At 46.4% G+C, this 17,322-nt stretch overlaps 4 protein-coding genes across 4 annotated transcripts; 1 reads left to right on the top strand and 3 right to left on the bottom strand.

The window, feature by feature from the left end:
* Positions 1 to 820: 820 nt before the first annotated feature.
* Positions 821 to 4,999, top strand: VFPPC_05830 (lipid A export ATP-binding/permease protein msbA; the record flags this gene model as incomplete). The annotated part of the gene is made up of 6 exons (XM_018284959.1): positions 821 to 1,209; positions 1,269 to 1,323; positions 1,377 to 1,975; positions 2,035 to 3,182; positions 3,239 to 3,405; positions 3,470 to 4,999. 6 exons carry the CDS (start codon positions 821 to 823, stop codon positions 4,997 to 4,999), a joined length of 3,888 nt encoding a protein of 1,295 aa, XP_018141890.1.
* Positions 5,000 to 5,341: 342 nt separating this feature from the next.
* VFPPC_05831 (tannase and feruloyl esterase family protein) lies at positions 5,342 to 7,099 on the bottom strand (the record flags this gene model as incomplete). Its single annotated transcript, XM_018284960.1, has 1 exon — positions 5,342 to 7,099. One exon carries the CDS (start codon positions 7,097 to 7,099, stop codon positions 5,342 to 5,344), a length of 1,758 nt encoding a protein of 585 aa, XP_018141891.1.
* Positions 7,100 to 7,942: 843 nt separating this feature from the next.
* On the bottom strand, positions 7,943 to 10,049 carry VFPPC_05832 (carbohydrate esterase family 5 protein; the record flags this gene model as incomplete). The annotated part of the gene is made up of 4 exons (XM_018284961.1): positions 7,943 to 8,432; positions 8,485 to 8,709; positions 8,762 to 8,846; positions 9,677 to 10,049. 4 exons carry the CDS (start codon positions 10,047 to 10,049, stop codon positions 7,943 to 7,945), a joined length of 1,173 nt encoding a protein of 390 aa, XP_018141892.1.
* A 1,312-nt stretch (positions 10,050 to 11,361) lies between these two features.
* VFPPC_05834 (MFS transporter) lies at positions 11,362 to 13,214 on the bottom strand (the record flags this gene model as incomplete). The annotated part of the gene is made up of 6 exons (XM_018284962.1): positions 11,362 to 11,417; positions 11,477 to 11,701; positions 11,767 to 12,330; positions 12,388 to 12,523; positions 12,586 to 12,780; positions 12,849 to 13,214. The coding sequence occupies 6 exons, from the start codon at positions 13,212 to 13,214 to the stop codon at positions 11,362 to 11,364; spliced, it is 1,542 nt and encodes a 513-aa protein (XP_018141893.1).
* Positions 13,215 to 17,322: the final 4,108 nt, after the last annotated feature.

The raw sequence follows: 17,322 nt of genomic DNA on the forward strand, positions 1-17,322 counted from the left end.
CAGCTTCTGTAGGGTCACCGAGAGCAAGGTGACAGTTACAGCCAGCGAAGGGATGGCTGCGTTCGTACCTGCATCTATCTCAAACAGCAGAATGAATAAGGCAGCTTCAGAAAATAGAGAACTGAAAGCTGCTGACAAGAGGCGGTAACAAAAAAGTTGCTGACTGCAGGACGACATCTGCAGTCAGCAAGTCCCTGTCATCAGGTCAGATGGTGCAGATAGACCTGGAGAACATTGAAAGTGCCGCGTATACAGCAACATGAAACACCATGCGCCTAGAGATCTCAGCCGTGTCTTCCTATTGGACCTATGAAGAGACTCTCTTCGGAAAAATTAAGTCTGTCGTGCGCCGGTGGGTTCGCTGGACTGGAGTAATCGGCACAAGTCGCCGTCTGAGTGGCTTTGTCTTTGCAGAATATCGCCGAATACCTCTGACACGCAACTGTCTTGTACTTTGTGTACGAAACTCAAACATACGACTGCAGTGAGCGTATGAGAAATCGCTTTGCTAGAGCAGTACCCTGGGTTCGGCGCTGTCGGAAGTTGCGTACCCCAATGCCCCAAGTGAACTGATTTCCAAGATACCAACAACATCAAGGCGTTCCAGCAAGCACATGGAACCCCAATGGAATTTGAACATACACTGTCTAGCCTGAAATCATCCACGCACGTGTGCTAGCTAGATGGTACCCTCGACGTGTGTTGGAGCCTAGGAAATTTTTCACACACCCACGCCTTGGCAAATTTGCATCTGTTAGCTGTAGCACCACAGACTTTCGCGCCCGAGAACTTAACATCGTGTAGAGCGCAAGTCCATGACATGTCTGAAGTGTCAAGAGATGTTTTGTCGTCCCCTGGGGACTCTGATGAAACTCTCACTGCTGCCGCAACAGTGCAGGATGAGGTTGAGAGCACAAAGATGAATGAAACGATTGAAGGCTCAAGCTTCAAATCCTTTATCGTGAGATACAGCCGTTTCCAACTCCTAAAGATTTCTGAAGCTAATGGTATATGCGTCCAGCGCGTGTTCCGATACAACGACGCGTCAGGATGGGTTCTGAATTCAGTTGCCTTTGTGTCCATGATTGGCGCTGGCACAGCACTTCCACTCATGGACGTCGTTTTTGGGGGGTTTGTTAACGTTTTCAATGACTTTGTTACCGGAAAAATAACCCCAGATAAGTACATGGATGAAGTCGGCCGATATACGTGAGTCCCTGACAACGTGCAAATGGCACTGATGGCGGAAATACTGACTGCCTCGAAAGTTTATACTTTGTCTATATTTTTATCGGAAGATTCTCGCTAATATACATATGGACGGTTTGTGTCGCACATCTTCCCATTCATACCTACGTACTTACGCATCCATCTAGATGCTCGTAAACATTACGGCGATCCGCACGACTAAGAACCTCCGAGTCGATTTCGTCCGCCAAGTCCTACGACAGGAAATCTCCTTCTTTGATACTCCATCTATATCCGTTTCAGGTCAGATAACTACAAATGGCAACTTAATATACTACGGGATATCGGAGAAGCTCGGCCTTGTTATACAGGCGTTATCGATGCTCATCTCTGCGTTTGTGGTCGCCTTTATCGTGCAGTGGAAATTGACACTAATCACCTTGGCCATCGTGCCGGTGAATACCATCATTATGCTTATTTGCATTTACTTTGATACGATTTACGAGTACCAAATGTTCGACATTTACGCTGAGTCTGGATCCATGGCCGAGGAAGCATTCTCGACAATTCGCACCGCGCATGCCTTTTGGGTCTTTCCGAAGCTGGCTGGTCGTTTCAATGAAGTTCTTAACAGAGCAAGAAAAGTTGGCAACAAGAAATCCATCTTATACGCAATTTTATTCCCGGTGGAATTCTTTAGCATTACCGCAGGATATGGCCTGGCCTTCTGGCAGGGCATGCAAATGTACTCGAGAGGGGAAATCCAATCTCCTGGGACGGTGGTAACGTAAATGCCTAACTGCCAAGCTATACCAACTACAGTGACTTACTTGTATTCTTCTGCAGTGTTATATTTGCGGTGTTAGTAGCCGCCCAGGCTTTGACCCAAATAGCGCCCCAAGTGATCGCAATATCGAAAGCCATGGCCGCAGCACAAGACCTATTCTCTACAATCGACAGAGAGTCTGCCATCGATTCGCTCTCGGAAGGTGGTGAGAGGATTCAAAACTTCCAGGGTAATATAAAATTGCGCGAAGTTTGCTTTTCGTATCCATCGCGGCCGACTGTGCCCGTTGTGCAAGACCTCGACCTTGACTTCCCTGCTGGCAAGATCACGGCTATAGTTGGTGCTAGTGGTTCCGGCAAAAGTACTATATTCGGCCTTCTGGAGCGTTGGTACTCGTATGCTAAAGGCGAAATTACACTCGATGGACATAAACTGGAAAACATCAACCTACGGTGGCTACGAACGAATGTCCGCCTGATCCAACAGGAGCCCACCCTCTTCAGTGGCACTATTTACCAAAATGTCGTGGACGGCCTTTCCGGTACTGAAGATGAGACTATATTCGATGAAGAAAAGAAGAAGAGTCTTGTGGTTACGGCCTGCAAGGCAGCGTATATACACGACTTCATCATGCGTCTTCCAAGCGGATACGACACTTGGGTAGGAGAACGAGGTGCATTATTATCTGGCGGTCAGAAGCAACGCATTGTTATCGCTCGAACCATCATATCGGACCCGAAAGTACTATTGTTAGATGAGGCAACTAGCGCCCTAGATCCCAGTGCCGAGAAGATTGTGCAAGCTGCACTAAATAACATAGCAAAGGGCCGCACTGTGGTTATCATTGCTCACCGGCTTTCAACTATCAGGGAAAGTGACAACATTATTCTCTTGGCTAGAGGAAAGGTTGCGGAAACCGGGACGCACTCCGAGTTAATTGCACTTGGGGAGAGTTATGCTAGACTCGTCAAGGCGCAAGACCTTGGGAAGAACTCAGGCCCAATCCATGACATATCTGCTGATAGCAAAGAAAAATCCGTTGCTGGTAAGGAGATAACACAAGCCTCGAAGACAAAAGACGATATCACAACTTCTGGTGGTCCTATTCGCAAGTATGGACTACTTCATGGTCTGTTTCTCATCATACAAGAGCAAAGGGTGTTATGGATACCGGCGTTTGTGATCTTTGCAAGCTGCACGGCTGCTGGTAAGACACCTGGTGTTCGTCTTGGCTACACATCTTCTAAGACTCAATTCTCACAGGAATTACATACCCAGCAATGGCGGTTCTGGTATCTAAGTCTTTAGAACAGTATGAGACTACTGATGTGACCAAGGCCAACTTTTTCGCCTTGATGTTTTTTGTCGTCGCACTCGGCAACCTATGTATATTTGCCGCAGTTGGCTGGCTGTCAAATGTAGTTGCGCAGGTATGTCCTCAGCTTTCCTCTGTGCATGATCCATTTATACTGATTCTACTTGCCATATGGATAGACCGTTATGGAGTTCTATCGGGGTGACGTCTTCGACAATACACTTCGTCAGGACATGACATTCTTCAACGAGCCCGACAACAGCACAGGCGCCTTGGTCTCGAGGCTGGCAGCAGAACCGACAAGTCTACAAGAGCTTCTATCTATCAACATGGCTTTGATAATAATCTGCGTAACTAATCTTTTCGCCAGTTGCATCCTAGCCATAGCGTACGGATGGAAGCTAGGACTTGTCTTAACTTGTGGAGCGTTGCCTTTTATCGTCGGCTCAGGCTATTTACGCATTCGGCTTGAATCCAAGTTTGACGAGGACACTGTTCAACGGTTCTCCAGTAGTAGTGCCATAGCGACGGAGGCAGTTATAGGCATTCGCACGATATCGTCACTTGCTCTTGAGCAAACGTTTCTGGATCGGTACGCCAAAAGTCTTGAAGGTATCGCGCGGTATGCTATTAGTAGCCTTGGCTTTAAAATGCTCTTCTACTCTTTGAGTCAGTCGGTATCTATGCTGGCTATGGGTCTTGGATTCTGGTATGGCGGGAAGCTCGTATCAACTGGCGAGTACACATCAAGTCAATTTTACATTGTGTACTTGGCAGTCATTTTCTCCAGCGAGGCAGCTGCGATACTATTTCAGCATACAACCAGTATCTCTAAGGCGGGCACCGCCATTAACTACATTTTTGGCCTCCGACAAACTCGTATTTTGCTCGACGATGAGCCAGGTACCGAACCTCAACCTGATGGCGATGATGAGAAGCTGTCTCTTTCCAATGAAAAGGCTCTGGAAGTGTCTTTTGATCGTGTTCACTTCTCTTACCCCTTACGGCCGGATCAAAGAGTGCTTAAAGGAATCGATATCAACATTGGGTCCGGGAAAAAGGTGGCCTTTGTTGGTGCCTCCGGCTGTGGAAAGTCTACGCTGGTCGCATTACTTGAGCGATTCTATGACCCTGTAACTGGTACAATTCGGGCATATGGCCGAGATATCAAGTCCCTCAATCGACGCAGATATCGCCGCAACATCGCATTGGTGCAACAAGAACCAGTACTATACCAAGGCTCAATAGAGGACAACGTTTCACTTGGAATAGAAGAAGGCAGTCCCTCTGAAGCACAAATTATTCAAGCATGCCAGAGTGCCAACATATGGAACTTTATCATCTCTCTCCCAGAAGGACTGCAAACGAAATGTGGCACTCAGGGATTCTCCTTGTCAGGCGGTCAGAGGCAACGCATAGCGATTGCCAGGGCACTCATTCGCAATCCTAAGCTACTACTGCTGGATGAAGCTACGAGTGCGCTAGATACCGAATCCGAAAACGTAGTAAAGGCAGCTCTGGACGTTGCAGCGGCGGGAAGAACCACGATTACAGTCGCACATCGGCTCAGTACGATCAGTGATGCTGATAAAATTATCGTGTTTTCTAACGGAAGTATCGTCGAGTCGGGCACCCACGATGAGTTGCTCGACCGGAGGGGTGTATATTACGAGATGGTGTTGGCACAGTCACTAGATAGAGAAGCATAGGACGGCGCGGCCTGTCACATTGGACGGAGTTTTTGGAGTTTTTGCTAATTTTCAATACAACAACTCCTATTCAATTAAAGAAAACCGTAATATTTCCATATCTTATCGCAAAATTCTTGCATCACAGATCTCTAATCTTGCAGCTCTTATCAGACGCATGGGCTGGTATCCAACGTGGTTAGCATCGTGGTCACCAATTCTTTAGAGGAAAGTATGTTGGCGTCGATGGGAATATAAACAATGAAACTGGAAACGCCACCCGCAGACAATGCTGAATCAACTGTTGTTGAGCAACAACCAAGATCTGATTACCTAGGGAAGATTGTTGCTCTGAAACTGTACCTAATATACAGGCAACTTAAAAGCAGGAAATGTATACGTCCAACTATTAACTGACTGTTGGTCATTCACACAACCAAACTCTGACCCATTCCCCCGCCAGAGAGGTCGAGTCGGCCACTTGCACAGCATCTGGTTCTCACCCTGATAAGAGCCAGTAGACACCGTCGCATTAAGCCTGCTGGGTTTCTCTCCCTTTTCCACCCAACCTATCATGATTTCCATGTTGCTCTGAGGATACGGGCCAGGCTGTAGCTTATTACTCCCACAATGTGCCGCCCCTGGCACAAGATACAATTGGTACCAGTCGTCGAGAGCTGTGAGGCTCTCCTCGGACGGCATATTGGGGTACATGACGGAACGGACAGACTGCCAGTAATGCACTGAAGACGCTGCAGGGATACTGGGATCAGATTCGCCATGGTAGTGAAGCAGTTTGCCACCATTGGATTGAAATGCCCGAAGATCGGGAAGCGTTGTTTGCAGACTGTCCCAGTATCGTATCATTCCAATATTCATCCAGTCGACTAGGGTGTCGTAGGTGACATTATTAAGATTAGACAGGTTGTCTAAATCCAACAGCTGGATGAACTTGGCGACGTATTCACCACCTGTGGATGGGATATCGAGCTTCCACGAATTCGTCGCTGTATCATATTTTGTCGTGGCGTCATCGAGCTCAGATGCAATTTGCCAGGACAAGTAGGCTCGCTGCCCGTCGGTAGTGTGAAGTCCATTATAAATTGCTTCCGCAACAGCGACACCTCGTGCCGTTACTGTCCCGTTCTGAGCAGGCTGGTAGCTCGTTGCACTGCCCGGAGCTTGACGCTTGCTGAATCCGAAACCAAGAGACGTGCTATTTTTCTCGGCGCAATAATATGTTTCTCCTATGATGGAAGACAGATTAAAGTGTAGCTCACAGAGATCTGTTCTCGAAACAACTCCATCGGTTCGGCCGTCGAGGGGGTCACAGGCGGCGATAGTTGCATTGACAATCTTAGCCAACTCACATGGAGGTGGGTAATAATCGAGCGTTTGTTCTACGGCCGACGAAAAGACATGGTGAACTTGTTGCTGGGCGAAGCGGAATGCAGGTGCTCCGGCGATGACACCGTCATATAGTTCCCCCCATCGTTGAACTTGGCTCATGCCCTCTCTGCCGCCGTCTGAGCAGCCCTCGAAATATGTATAGATCTTGCCCTCAGCCGTCCCGTAAAGAGTCTTTGTTAGTGTTTTGCCAATAAGGGTCATTTCTCCGAGGGCTTGGTAAGAGAACATGTACGTCGCATCCCAATTGATAGATCCATTGCCATATAGGACAACCTCATCGTAGCTTCGGTTGAAGGCGTCATAACCCGCGTCGGTAGCACCACCAGCTGCTCCATAGAAAAGACCCCCAGTTGGGTCTTGTGAGAGGGAGAAGCCACCTCCTCCAGCAACGTAGAAGCGGTTTTTATAGTCGGAAAGGTTTGGAAAGGCGTACTTGAGGAGAACTTTGTCTCCCTTGTCCGTATGAGTATAGGCCACCGTCACATTGCAATAAGAGTAGGTTGAAGAACTGATTTGGGACATGCCATGCCCGACAGTTGCATTGTAGACGGCGTTTGCAGTGACAGTCGAGGGCAGTACATCGACTCCTATCAACGTCCCGTTGGAAGGTATGGCAGACTGTATGTTGTGCACTGTACATAACTCAGCAATAGACGCTGCCTTTGCAGTGATCGCAAAAGCAGTCGCTGGTATAACCGATACTCGACGCATGATGGTACCAAGCTTCCAACGGAAAGCGAACGTAAAGCCTAAGGGTAGGTTTTGGAGATCAATGGATTGTCTGTTCTTTGTAAAGTTGCAACAAAGCCACCAATATTTATGTCAACGAGAGCCAAAGCGAAGTAATACATGGCAAGAAAGGATTCGTAATTCGCCTCTGTGATTGAAATCAGACTCAACACCAACTCCACGAGGCAATGCTTGATTCCACCTTGCCTACACGCGTCACTGCTACATGTTCTCAGAAGGAATCTGGATCAAGAGCCATTACGCGTCCGTAGTGTATCTTCCCAAACAAGTAGTCTCCGCCGGTATAGAACAGAAACTCAGGCCAGGACAAAGTGTTATATCCGAATCTAGGTTCCATTGACCAATTACAGGTTAGTTTGCCTATGGCAACGCAATGCCGACCAGTTGTCTCACGGTCAACCAATATCCGGTTGGCTTATCTGGATCCACAACTTGCTCAAGTGTCGGATAAGTTATGATTAGAGCCAACTCCTCTGACTCGCATACAACGACAAAGTAAATGCTGTCAATCCGAGAAATATCCTGATTGAGAGCCAAAATACACCTGGCATTCTTGTCGCTAGTAGTATATTTGGCAATTACGTGATCTGGTACCTGTGGACAGCTTTGCACTAGTAATCGTTTGCTCATTCTACATCTTTACTAACACCCAATGATGCTATGTCAATAATCAATATAGTTTAATCTTCCTTTCCAAGATGCTAACAGGCACACATCAAATGATCTGTGGCTAATGACTGCTGCTGGTCATGAACTTTGCCAATAAATGTAGACTGTCCCGCATGAATGCTACGCATTCTATGCTTACTCGAGGGACGAATACAGCGCAAAAACATCTTCGGCAGCTTGTCTCACCATGGAACTAGGGCCCAAACCATACAAAAAGTGTTGAGGTGTCAGCATCCACCGACGAATGTGGCCAGCCAAAATGTCTTTTCCCAACTTCCCAATCTCGCCCGCAGCCTGCTTCGTCAAGTCCTTCACCAAATTGTTAACCGCCGCCTTTTGCACTTGATTGAGATTAGATCGACTAAAGTTATTCCAAATAGCCTTTAGCTTCTCAATAAATTTGATCGGATCGTGTGGGAACTGGTCTATCAGGTTTGTGCAAAGTGGATCGGGTGTCGTGGTTTCGCAATATGAGAGCATCTTTGTATTGCCAGGCAGAGCAGGGAAGTTGATGGTATCTTGCCAAATGGACACGGGATCTCCGAACGTGACGAGGGCAATTATCCGGGCTCGCACAGGTACATCTCTTAAGTTGACGCTTTTGTGTGCACATAGCGCCCCTTGGCTGTACGGCCATGAGCATGTTAGATTCAAGGTAAAAAGAGTAATGTACTAACCTCCATCCCGAGATGACGATTTTGGAAGAACGACAACGAGAAGAATACTCTTCGACAGCATGGCGTAGACTGATAGCGCACGATTCCGGTCCTCCATCTTCAATGTAACCTTTGAGGTTGGCTAGATAATCGTGCGGATTGACCCCTTGAAAGGCAACCTTACCGTCACCGAATTTCTCAATCAGCGCCTCGTGAAATGGTTGACCGACCCATGGGCCAATGTTCCTGTGACGTTTGGTTAGACGAGAAATCTAGTTTAGATCTTTCAGTGTCTTACCCAGAGTCGAAAGTGCCTCTGGCAAATATTACTGCCAGGTCGGCACAGTTATGACTGTTCCAATCGTCTGCAGTGTCGTTCAATGCTGTGGTTGTCACGGGTGAGCAACCCGAAAGGCTGGCGAGGCAAAGAAAACAAGTGAATATTGTGGAATACATGGCGATTAGATTGTTCGTTCGGTATGGGACATAGCCACACAGTTTCATCGCCGGCACAGACTTGGAGCAATCATTGAGAGCAAGCTGTTTCGTATTGTACTCGAATACCGTTTTCCATACAAAGATATTCTCTCCGGTGCCGCCGATGATTCGCAGCTTCAGTGTAACATTAACGCTAAATACAAGGCAAGCCACATCAATTGATCCATTTTGAGCCCGAAATCTGCCAGGGCAGCTTCACGATTGGTTGATGTACGACAGGAAGGATCAAGCTAGATCTCAACAGGCACCGGTTTCCGTTGGCCAAAGCGTCTTGCATCCCGACATTCATTGATGCAGACCGGCTCGTATTACACCAAATCAAGCGTTGATAATACTGTCTGGTATGTTGCTTTGAGGTTTTGACTGCATATTCCTCGATAGCAGGCTTATGCCAATGTTCAATACAGTTACAAGACGTAATATTTCGACAGGCAATCACAAAATCTTAGCAGAGTCACTTATGAAAAAAACAAGATTGTATTGCTAACATATGACATATTGTACAGTGAAAGTGCCGCCTCTGCCCCCAACAGCCATGTTGCCCAACTGATTACCGGCATGTAGGACCAGAGTATAATAGCCGCTTTGGCTATGGGCAATTGAGTCTGAAAGGACAACATGGATCAAACGTTTGAGATCTGGCTTGTGCCCAGCCTAGCTACCCATTTCGAAGCTTTTGCTCCCTAAGTGCTCCTGGGCTGCCATCCCATCGCACGCAGATTTTTGAGGACCTCTGCATCACCATCAGCCATGGAATCTGGATCTAAAATAGGTTCAGTCCTGTGATGAATGTTATTCCCGTAATCCCCGTAGACGGTGGCCCGATAAATTTGTGTCAATATGCGATCGGAGCAGTCGTGGTTGGGGTGCTTTTGATGGCGGCGGTACGACTCATATGCGAACTGCAATGGCGTTTCTCCAGACGAGCTTGGAGACAGATCCACCCCGTTCCCAAAGAGCCGTAGAACAGACATTTCGCGAATTTCGCGGGTCGCGATGATAATAGGCGTATACCCCTTCTTATCTCGGGCATTCGCGTCAGCACCCCAAGATAAAAGCCGTCCAACGTTGTGGCCGTTTCTCGCCATAGTAGCCTGATGTAAAGGTGTTGATCCGGCGTTATTCTGGGCGTCTATATCAGCCCCCGCCTGCAGAAGAAAGTCAATGGAGGGCGATGCATTTGTCTCGCAGTCAGTGGCGTGATGCAGAGGAGTGTTCCCAAACTCGTCCGGAATGTTTTTGTCAGCACCAAGTTCAAGAAGACGTTGCAGAAATGTCAAATATACGTCTGTGAAGGAATGCGAAGACGGGTCAGACTCCAGTTTTCGGCAGCTTCATTGGTGCGTGCATCCGAAGAACTTGATCCCGGGCTATTTGTTGTCGTTTGCTTTAAGACCCGTGCGACCCTGCCGTAACACCGACATTGTAGTGTTGCAGCCTCGATGTATGTCAAGTCATGGGCCTCTCGTGGACATTTTGACGACGAAGCGCCTGCCAGTATCCTTACTGGGAGGTTTACTATTCTCTAATTGAGTTTCTTCTTGACTTCCACAGAACTCATAATATCATGGGATTCTAGAAACTGACTATGGACAGAGCCCGACAATGGCGGTAGTCTTCCTTGGTTTTCCGGTGTCCAGCTAAAGTACTAAAGCGAGTTCAACAGCCGTTTTCTATGCACTTCACGATGTACACGTACACCTTATATTCTCTCAAGGTTATGTCACACAAGTCGCCTCCAAGATCTCTTTATAAGCTGTTCCTCCTCAGTCCAGCAATGTCACCCGCAGTCACGAGCTGGAAACCTGATCTTTGTTTGCCCGATTGGACTCTACGAGAGAAGCTAGCCGACGATGAATTCCCGCGTTAATATTTGTCTTGCAATTGCTAGCATAGTAATTATCGCACGCAAGCGCGACTAAGCAAGAGAGCTATAAGGCTAAGCTTGGATTATTAATATAGTAGTCTCTAGCTTAAGAGAAAAACGCTAAGCATAAAAAAGATAATTTTTACTATTAGTTTTATTTATAAGACATTAAAAATTTTTATAATAATCTTTAATTATTCTAAGTAATATAAATCTGTGAACATAAACCTCGCCTGGTTTACCCGTTAGAAACCCCAGTTATTACAGGTAGACGCTAGCGTATTTCCCAAGATTCTTAGGTATTTTATTATTCTGCCTACTTATATAATTAGTGAGAAGGCTACAGATTCTATTTATATAAATTATTAACAAGAATATATTTGGTAACTACTATTACCTTTTGTTGCTCTCTATTTAGTGTCGAGTATAATTACCCTTTTACTTATTGCGGCAGCGGCGGTGGATACCACCTGAATAAAGTTGATTTAACAGTTAACATTGAGCGTTAGATTCTGTTAAGTCGGGAAAACACGTTATCTCCGGGGGCTTTGCGACTTTTGTCGCCAATTTTGGCCGTAAAACCGTAGCACTTTTACTGGCGTTAGCGTCTGGTACTACTCACACGATTGTAAACGCAACTCAACTCACCTATGACCGAGCTCCCAACAACCACCAGGTCCAGGAGAGCAAACCCTGTAAAAAACCATGCAATGCCTATCCGTGTCACCAACGGGGGGTATAAAACTGCAGCTATAGCCGCGCCAGGGTTGCGTAGCATATTTCCAAGCGCAAAGGCTCCCGCGGCCTGAAGCGGAACACATTCGCCCAAAAAAGCAGTTGTAGCAACAAAAACCCAGCTCATACCAAAGCCAGCTAAGGTCGCAGTCAGCCCCAGGAGTCAAATGCGGGATGATCTCGTGAATCATAGTGATACTTACTCAGGAAAGTTGCAACTAGGATCGAGGCGACATGCAGTGAACTGTGAACAAACCAACCAAACATAACGGTCCCAGCCGCACAAAGGAGCACACCCCATATTTGGTCAACCAACCTGCTTTCAGGCTCAATTTTGCCATCAGGTATTGCAGCTACCATTCTTGCCCGGCGCCAATCACTTACCCTACCGCCAACAAGAGACCCAATCATAAGGGCAATACCAACTGCAACATAACCAGCGCCGATCTCTGTTGTTGACCAACTATATATATCTTCTAAGGCATGTGGCAGCGCTACCATCATAGCAAAGTAGGTTGAGTATAGGATAGCGGTATTAACTGTTACAATACCAATCGGCGGGTATGAAAATAACTTCCAATAGCCGAGGAGTGTGGGCTTTGGTGGTTTTGGTCCACGCTGGGGTTCTGATACAAGATCTGACGTGATTTTGGGCGGAAAGAGTATCCAGCTCTTTCCCTGGAATACTTGACCATTACCAACTCTGTATCGAAGAGTCTCGGGCAGCATGAACAAGATCGTGAGCCATACCACAAACGACAAAGCAGCTGAGAAAAGCAGTCAGTATTGCATGGCTAGCCCAAACATATCGTGTTAGCACAAACCCAGAAACCCCGGAATCCATCTCCAATTTCGTTGTCCAGCTAAAGCAGATCCCAACACGGGTCCAAGAACTGGACCACATTGCGGCCCAAGAAGAAATATGGACATTGCAGTGGCCCGCTTCTTTGGCTCAGTTGTCTAATGTGATATATTGTTAGCAAGATTACACGCAATCGCGGGAATGTGTATTATAGGCTCACATCCGCGACTGTACCAGCACCCATCGACATTACCGCAGCCGACCCGAAGGCGTGGACTATTCGCAGAAACATTAAGCTGCCGAAATTCTTCGGCAGTGCAGCAAGAAGAACATTGGATAAGATGAATATCGCCAATGATATTATGTAGAGTGGCCGCCTTCCACTGACATCCGCAAAGCTAGACCAAAATAATGGCTATTCGAACAAGTTAACAGACTACAATTTTGCTTCCACACCCCTCTTCCTAGAAACAGTAAACTCACTGCAATTGCAAATGTAATCATGAACACTGAAACAGTTGCGTTAATGCTCGTACTTCCGACATTGAACTCCCTCTCTAACAGTGGCAGAACAGGCAAGTAGATTCCACCCGACAAAGGGCCTAATGCTCCAGCTACCGTGACGATGCTAAGAATTAGCCTCCGTCGGCCTGGCAACAAAGCACAGTATACCGGCGGCGTCAAACTCTGTGTGTCATTCTGGCTAGGTCCCAAATTTTCCACAGTAGTTGACGAGACAGGTGGCTTGTTGGCTGGGTCGATGCTATGGGTGGTCTGGGTAGTTGTGTTGTACGACCTACTTCTAGGCGTATCAGAGAGCGTCTGCTGCGGTGCTGTATCGTCTGCCATGTTATATGTCCCGCTATAAAAGTATCGCAATGTTCACTCCCAGTGTTCTTTTGGACGAGCTGCAGGAATGGATGTTGCGAGCTGCTTTTGAGGGTGACTATAGAAGACTTGCAAGTCGATGTTTACAGATTGGCCCAACTCTGCAAGATCGAGAAAACAGAAATCCATTCATCGTGTATCCACCTCTATAGAATTACTACTCATTAGCGGGCGGGATGAAAGCCGAGTTGCCAATAAGAGCCCGTGACTGACATCGCTCCTGTCGCGCCTCGGTGTGAATACGAAACAATTTAGGTCAGTTTGCCTGACTAGGACCTGAGATGCTCGTTTCGATATTGTAAATTTTAAATTTCATAGGTCTAAAGTTTGGACAGCATCCAAGCGCGTGGATTTGTAATGTGTGGCCTGAGATTACGCTGCAGTGTCATCCTGCGCGAAAATGAGCAAGTTTATCTTGGGACAAATGGAGGTCGTAAATTGCGCGTGCGGACAAATATTGATTAGATGATATATGTGGTGGAACCAACACCCTTGACAGTGGATTAGTGTGTCCGAAACTCACATCAGTATGGGCAGTTGTGCACTACGTTTTATGCTTGATAATGGGGAGTTAGTTTTGATGTTTATTATTCGCTCGTTGTGCTGAGGTGCTGGGAGTAAAACGCTGGAAGTTGGTGAGTTGCGGAAACTTGCGCAACCACACTTGGCGTTCATTTATTAGGGAATCTCACTTCCTATTCTTTCATGTTAGCACCAAGTTCTTCTATATTGTTGGACTTGGCCCATCCAACTTTCAGCATCCATGTCTTTCGCTGAGGCATTGTCATCAAAAGGATACGGCACTCTGGATCGGCAGACTCATCACAGAGCTGACACAATGAACGACAACCACGGCAAACAGTCTTCTTCGGAAAATGACGGCCAAGATAGAAAAGTGCCTCTCGTCACTGATCGTGATCCTGAAGATGGTGACTCGTCATCTGTACCACCCGATAACGCAGCAGCCCCAATGAGCTCAAAGAAGGCGTTATGGGCATGGCTAATATTATGCTTCTCTGTGAGCTACTTCGACGCCGCCACACAGTTAAAGCAATGAATCACTGACTATCTACTGCACAGACTGGACCAACAACCGGCATGGTAAACAGCTATGTCACGGCTAGCATCCAATCCGCGGCCAATGCCGTAGGGCATATTCCAGGCACGAACAAGCCATGCGCTCGGCAAGGCGCAATTAAGTGCGTTGTTAAGCTGGGAGGCCGAGATGTTGACTACCTCAGCTACCTGTAAGTCCAAGTGAATCAGATTGCTTAACAAGCGTTTAAACAAGAACATAGGATTTGGCGAAAAATGCTGACAGAATCGCAGACTTTACTTGCGCTCCATCAGCAGAGCAACAGAGGGGGTTGTATCTATTCTTGCATCGGGGCTTGCCGATTTCTCGAACTACCGCAAGATGATGATGATGTGTTCAATTTACCTCTATGGAGCGTTGGCACTGCCTTTCGTGGGGTTGACAGGTAAAACCTACAGTCATCTAAACGCTCTGTCCGCACTATATGTCATTGTTTCCACGGTTTCGGGCATGTACACTGTTATAGAAGCATCATATATTCCTATTTTCATGCGGTCCGTCGGCTGGTTTCGACCAAAGGCAAGACTTCAGGATGTGGATGAAGCCCAAACAACTAAATCCGATAACGCTACGTGGACACAGGGCAGTCTTGTCAGTGTCCTCGGTCTGGTCTCGGGGAACCTGGGAGCTATCTTAGCATTACTCATTGGCGTAATTATCACTTACAGCAAAGGAAGTTATGTTACGGAAGGATACTTCAAGTGAGTGCTTTAGAACTGTGGCACATCCGATGCAAATGCTAACCATGTTTTTCTTCCGCAGTTTCCTATTGGCTATTACCATCGGTGGCTGTCTTACAAGTAAGTGTCCATTTGCACTTTGTTTTGTCTTCTTCTTTTTCCTTGGGGGGCGCACTAACTGTGTTATTTTACAGTCATTTGCGCTATTGTTGGACACATTCTTTTGCCCAATGTGCCGGGTGCAGCACGACCCAAAGGGAAGAGTATCTTTTTGCTCCCCTTGCGCACTTGTAAGCAAACCCAGTCACATTAAAAAGGTCAGCTGGCAGGAAATAAACTTACACTATTCCAATAGGGTTCAAGATTCTAGGCTCTATCCGACGATACCCAAATGCATTTAAGCTCTGTATTGGGTGGGTCTTGTGGAATACTGGATATAGCAACTTCCTACAACTTCTCGGCGCCTTATTCCTTGAGACCACAGGTCTTCAAAGAGGTAGTAGCGTATACACAGTTTATAGTTTCATGATGATTATCTTTGCTTGTATAGGCTCGCTAAGTTGGCTATTTAGCTTCCGTCGCGCAAAGCTGCATATTAAGAGTTGGGCTTATATCTTTCTGTCTACTAATATTCTGTGTGTATTTTGGGGCTGCTTGGGTATTAGCTCTAATATTTCTATCGGATATAAGCACCAAGCAGAATTCTGGGTGGCTGACTTTCTCTTTATGAGCACAAGTAGCGCTCTACGGTCACTCAACCGAGTGTTATACTCCTCGATTATACCAAAAGGATCTGAGGCAGCCTTCTTTGGCCTGGAAATTACGCTTGACCTTGCAACAGGGTGGATTAACCCTCTTGTTCAAGGTGTCATACAGAATAGGACGCACAATCTCAGATTTCCTATGATTCCGAACTTACTACTTATGGTTGCTGCCCTGTTGCTATACATTTGGACAGATGTTGATCAAGGCATGCGGGACGCGGAAACACCGTTAGCGTCGGAAGCTATTGCTACAGAGTAATCCTTAGACGGGTTGATATTCGAACAAACAAGACGCCTTTTGTATCTTTACATAGCAGACAAAATTGGAACAATCATACCACTTATTGAGCTCACGGTAGATAGCGACATGTATTAGATACACCACGATTAGGTGATGGCTAACACGACATGTGGTTCAGCTAAAGTGTATGAGATCCTCCTCCCTCTTATGGCAGTCACTGCTCACTCCACGGTCAACCTAGGTATAATATTACCCTGGCAAGACATACAAACATCACCCGTAAATTTTGAATTATATTTACACCTTTAGAAGGATTCAATTACCACTAACAAGTTTACTTAGAATTTTCAGGAGCTGAAATCTGTTTGTCGTACACAATTAGATGTCAAAGACGCAGGTTCACAGCCCATTTGTTCTGGCAATATTGTTGGAAACCATCGATTACGAGGGGTATGCCGTCAAATGGCAAAGGTGAATCACGACGCTTTCACGACCATACTATATAGCACGAAATTAAGAAGATACTTTTAGTGTAGCTTGGTTAGAGTATAAGTGTGAAAGTATAGAGGAGACAAAGCATGAGTGACATCAAGTAAAGATAAGAATTCTCGTTAATGAACTTTGTATTTCGGAAAATATACACACCAAATGCGGCTATCTATAAAGAAATCTCAATCCGCCCTCACACGGCTCAACCATCGTCGTAGTCCACCGTCGATTTAGCTGGTAGCCTATTAATAGCCGCTGAGAATGGGTGTGAATCTAAATGGAAAGCTGTGCGAAATATCTTTATTTTGATGTCCAATGATCTCTGTGATTTGGATCTTTATGTTTGTTCACTAGTGCGCGGTAGTCATGTTCATATCGAAAAGCCAGCCTAGGTCTAGCTCCGTAAGCGTTGAGTGATGCGCAGGGGCAGGAAACTATAGACAGTAGTTCGTGTTGCGAGAAGATCAGAGGACAACAAAAGACAGCTCATAGTATGTACTGTAAGATATTTGTTCTACCATGTAATTGGACCACTATCAGTTAAATGAGCGTAAACGTCATATCAAGCAAAATACGACGTGGATACAACGACCGCGAATATCGTGGCTAGTAGAGGATATGTCCAGTTCTAAACCTAACACTGAGAAAAAGCCAACAGAGAATTGAAAAGAGAAGACTAAAAAAGGCTGCACAGTCGTGAATAATATGTCCCTGATGTCTACCTCGTAAGGCAGACGTACCCCCCTTGTTCTCCAGCCTCAACCAATTCAGCTTCATAGTTGCTAGACTCCAACGCTTT

The sequence above is a fragment of the Pochonia chlamydosporia genome, chromosome 5, assembly GCF_001653235.2.
Source record: "Pochonia chlamydosporia 170 chromosome 5, whole genome shotgun sequence".
Lineage (NCBI taxonomy): Eukaryota > Fungi > Ascomycota > Sordariomycetes > Hypocreales > Clavicipitaceae > Pochonia > Pochonia chlamydosporia.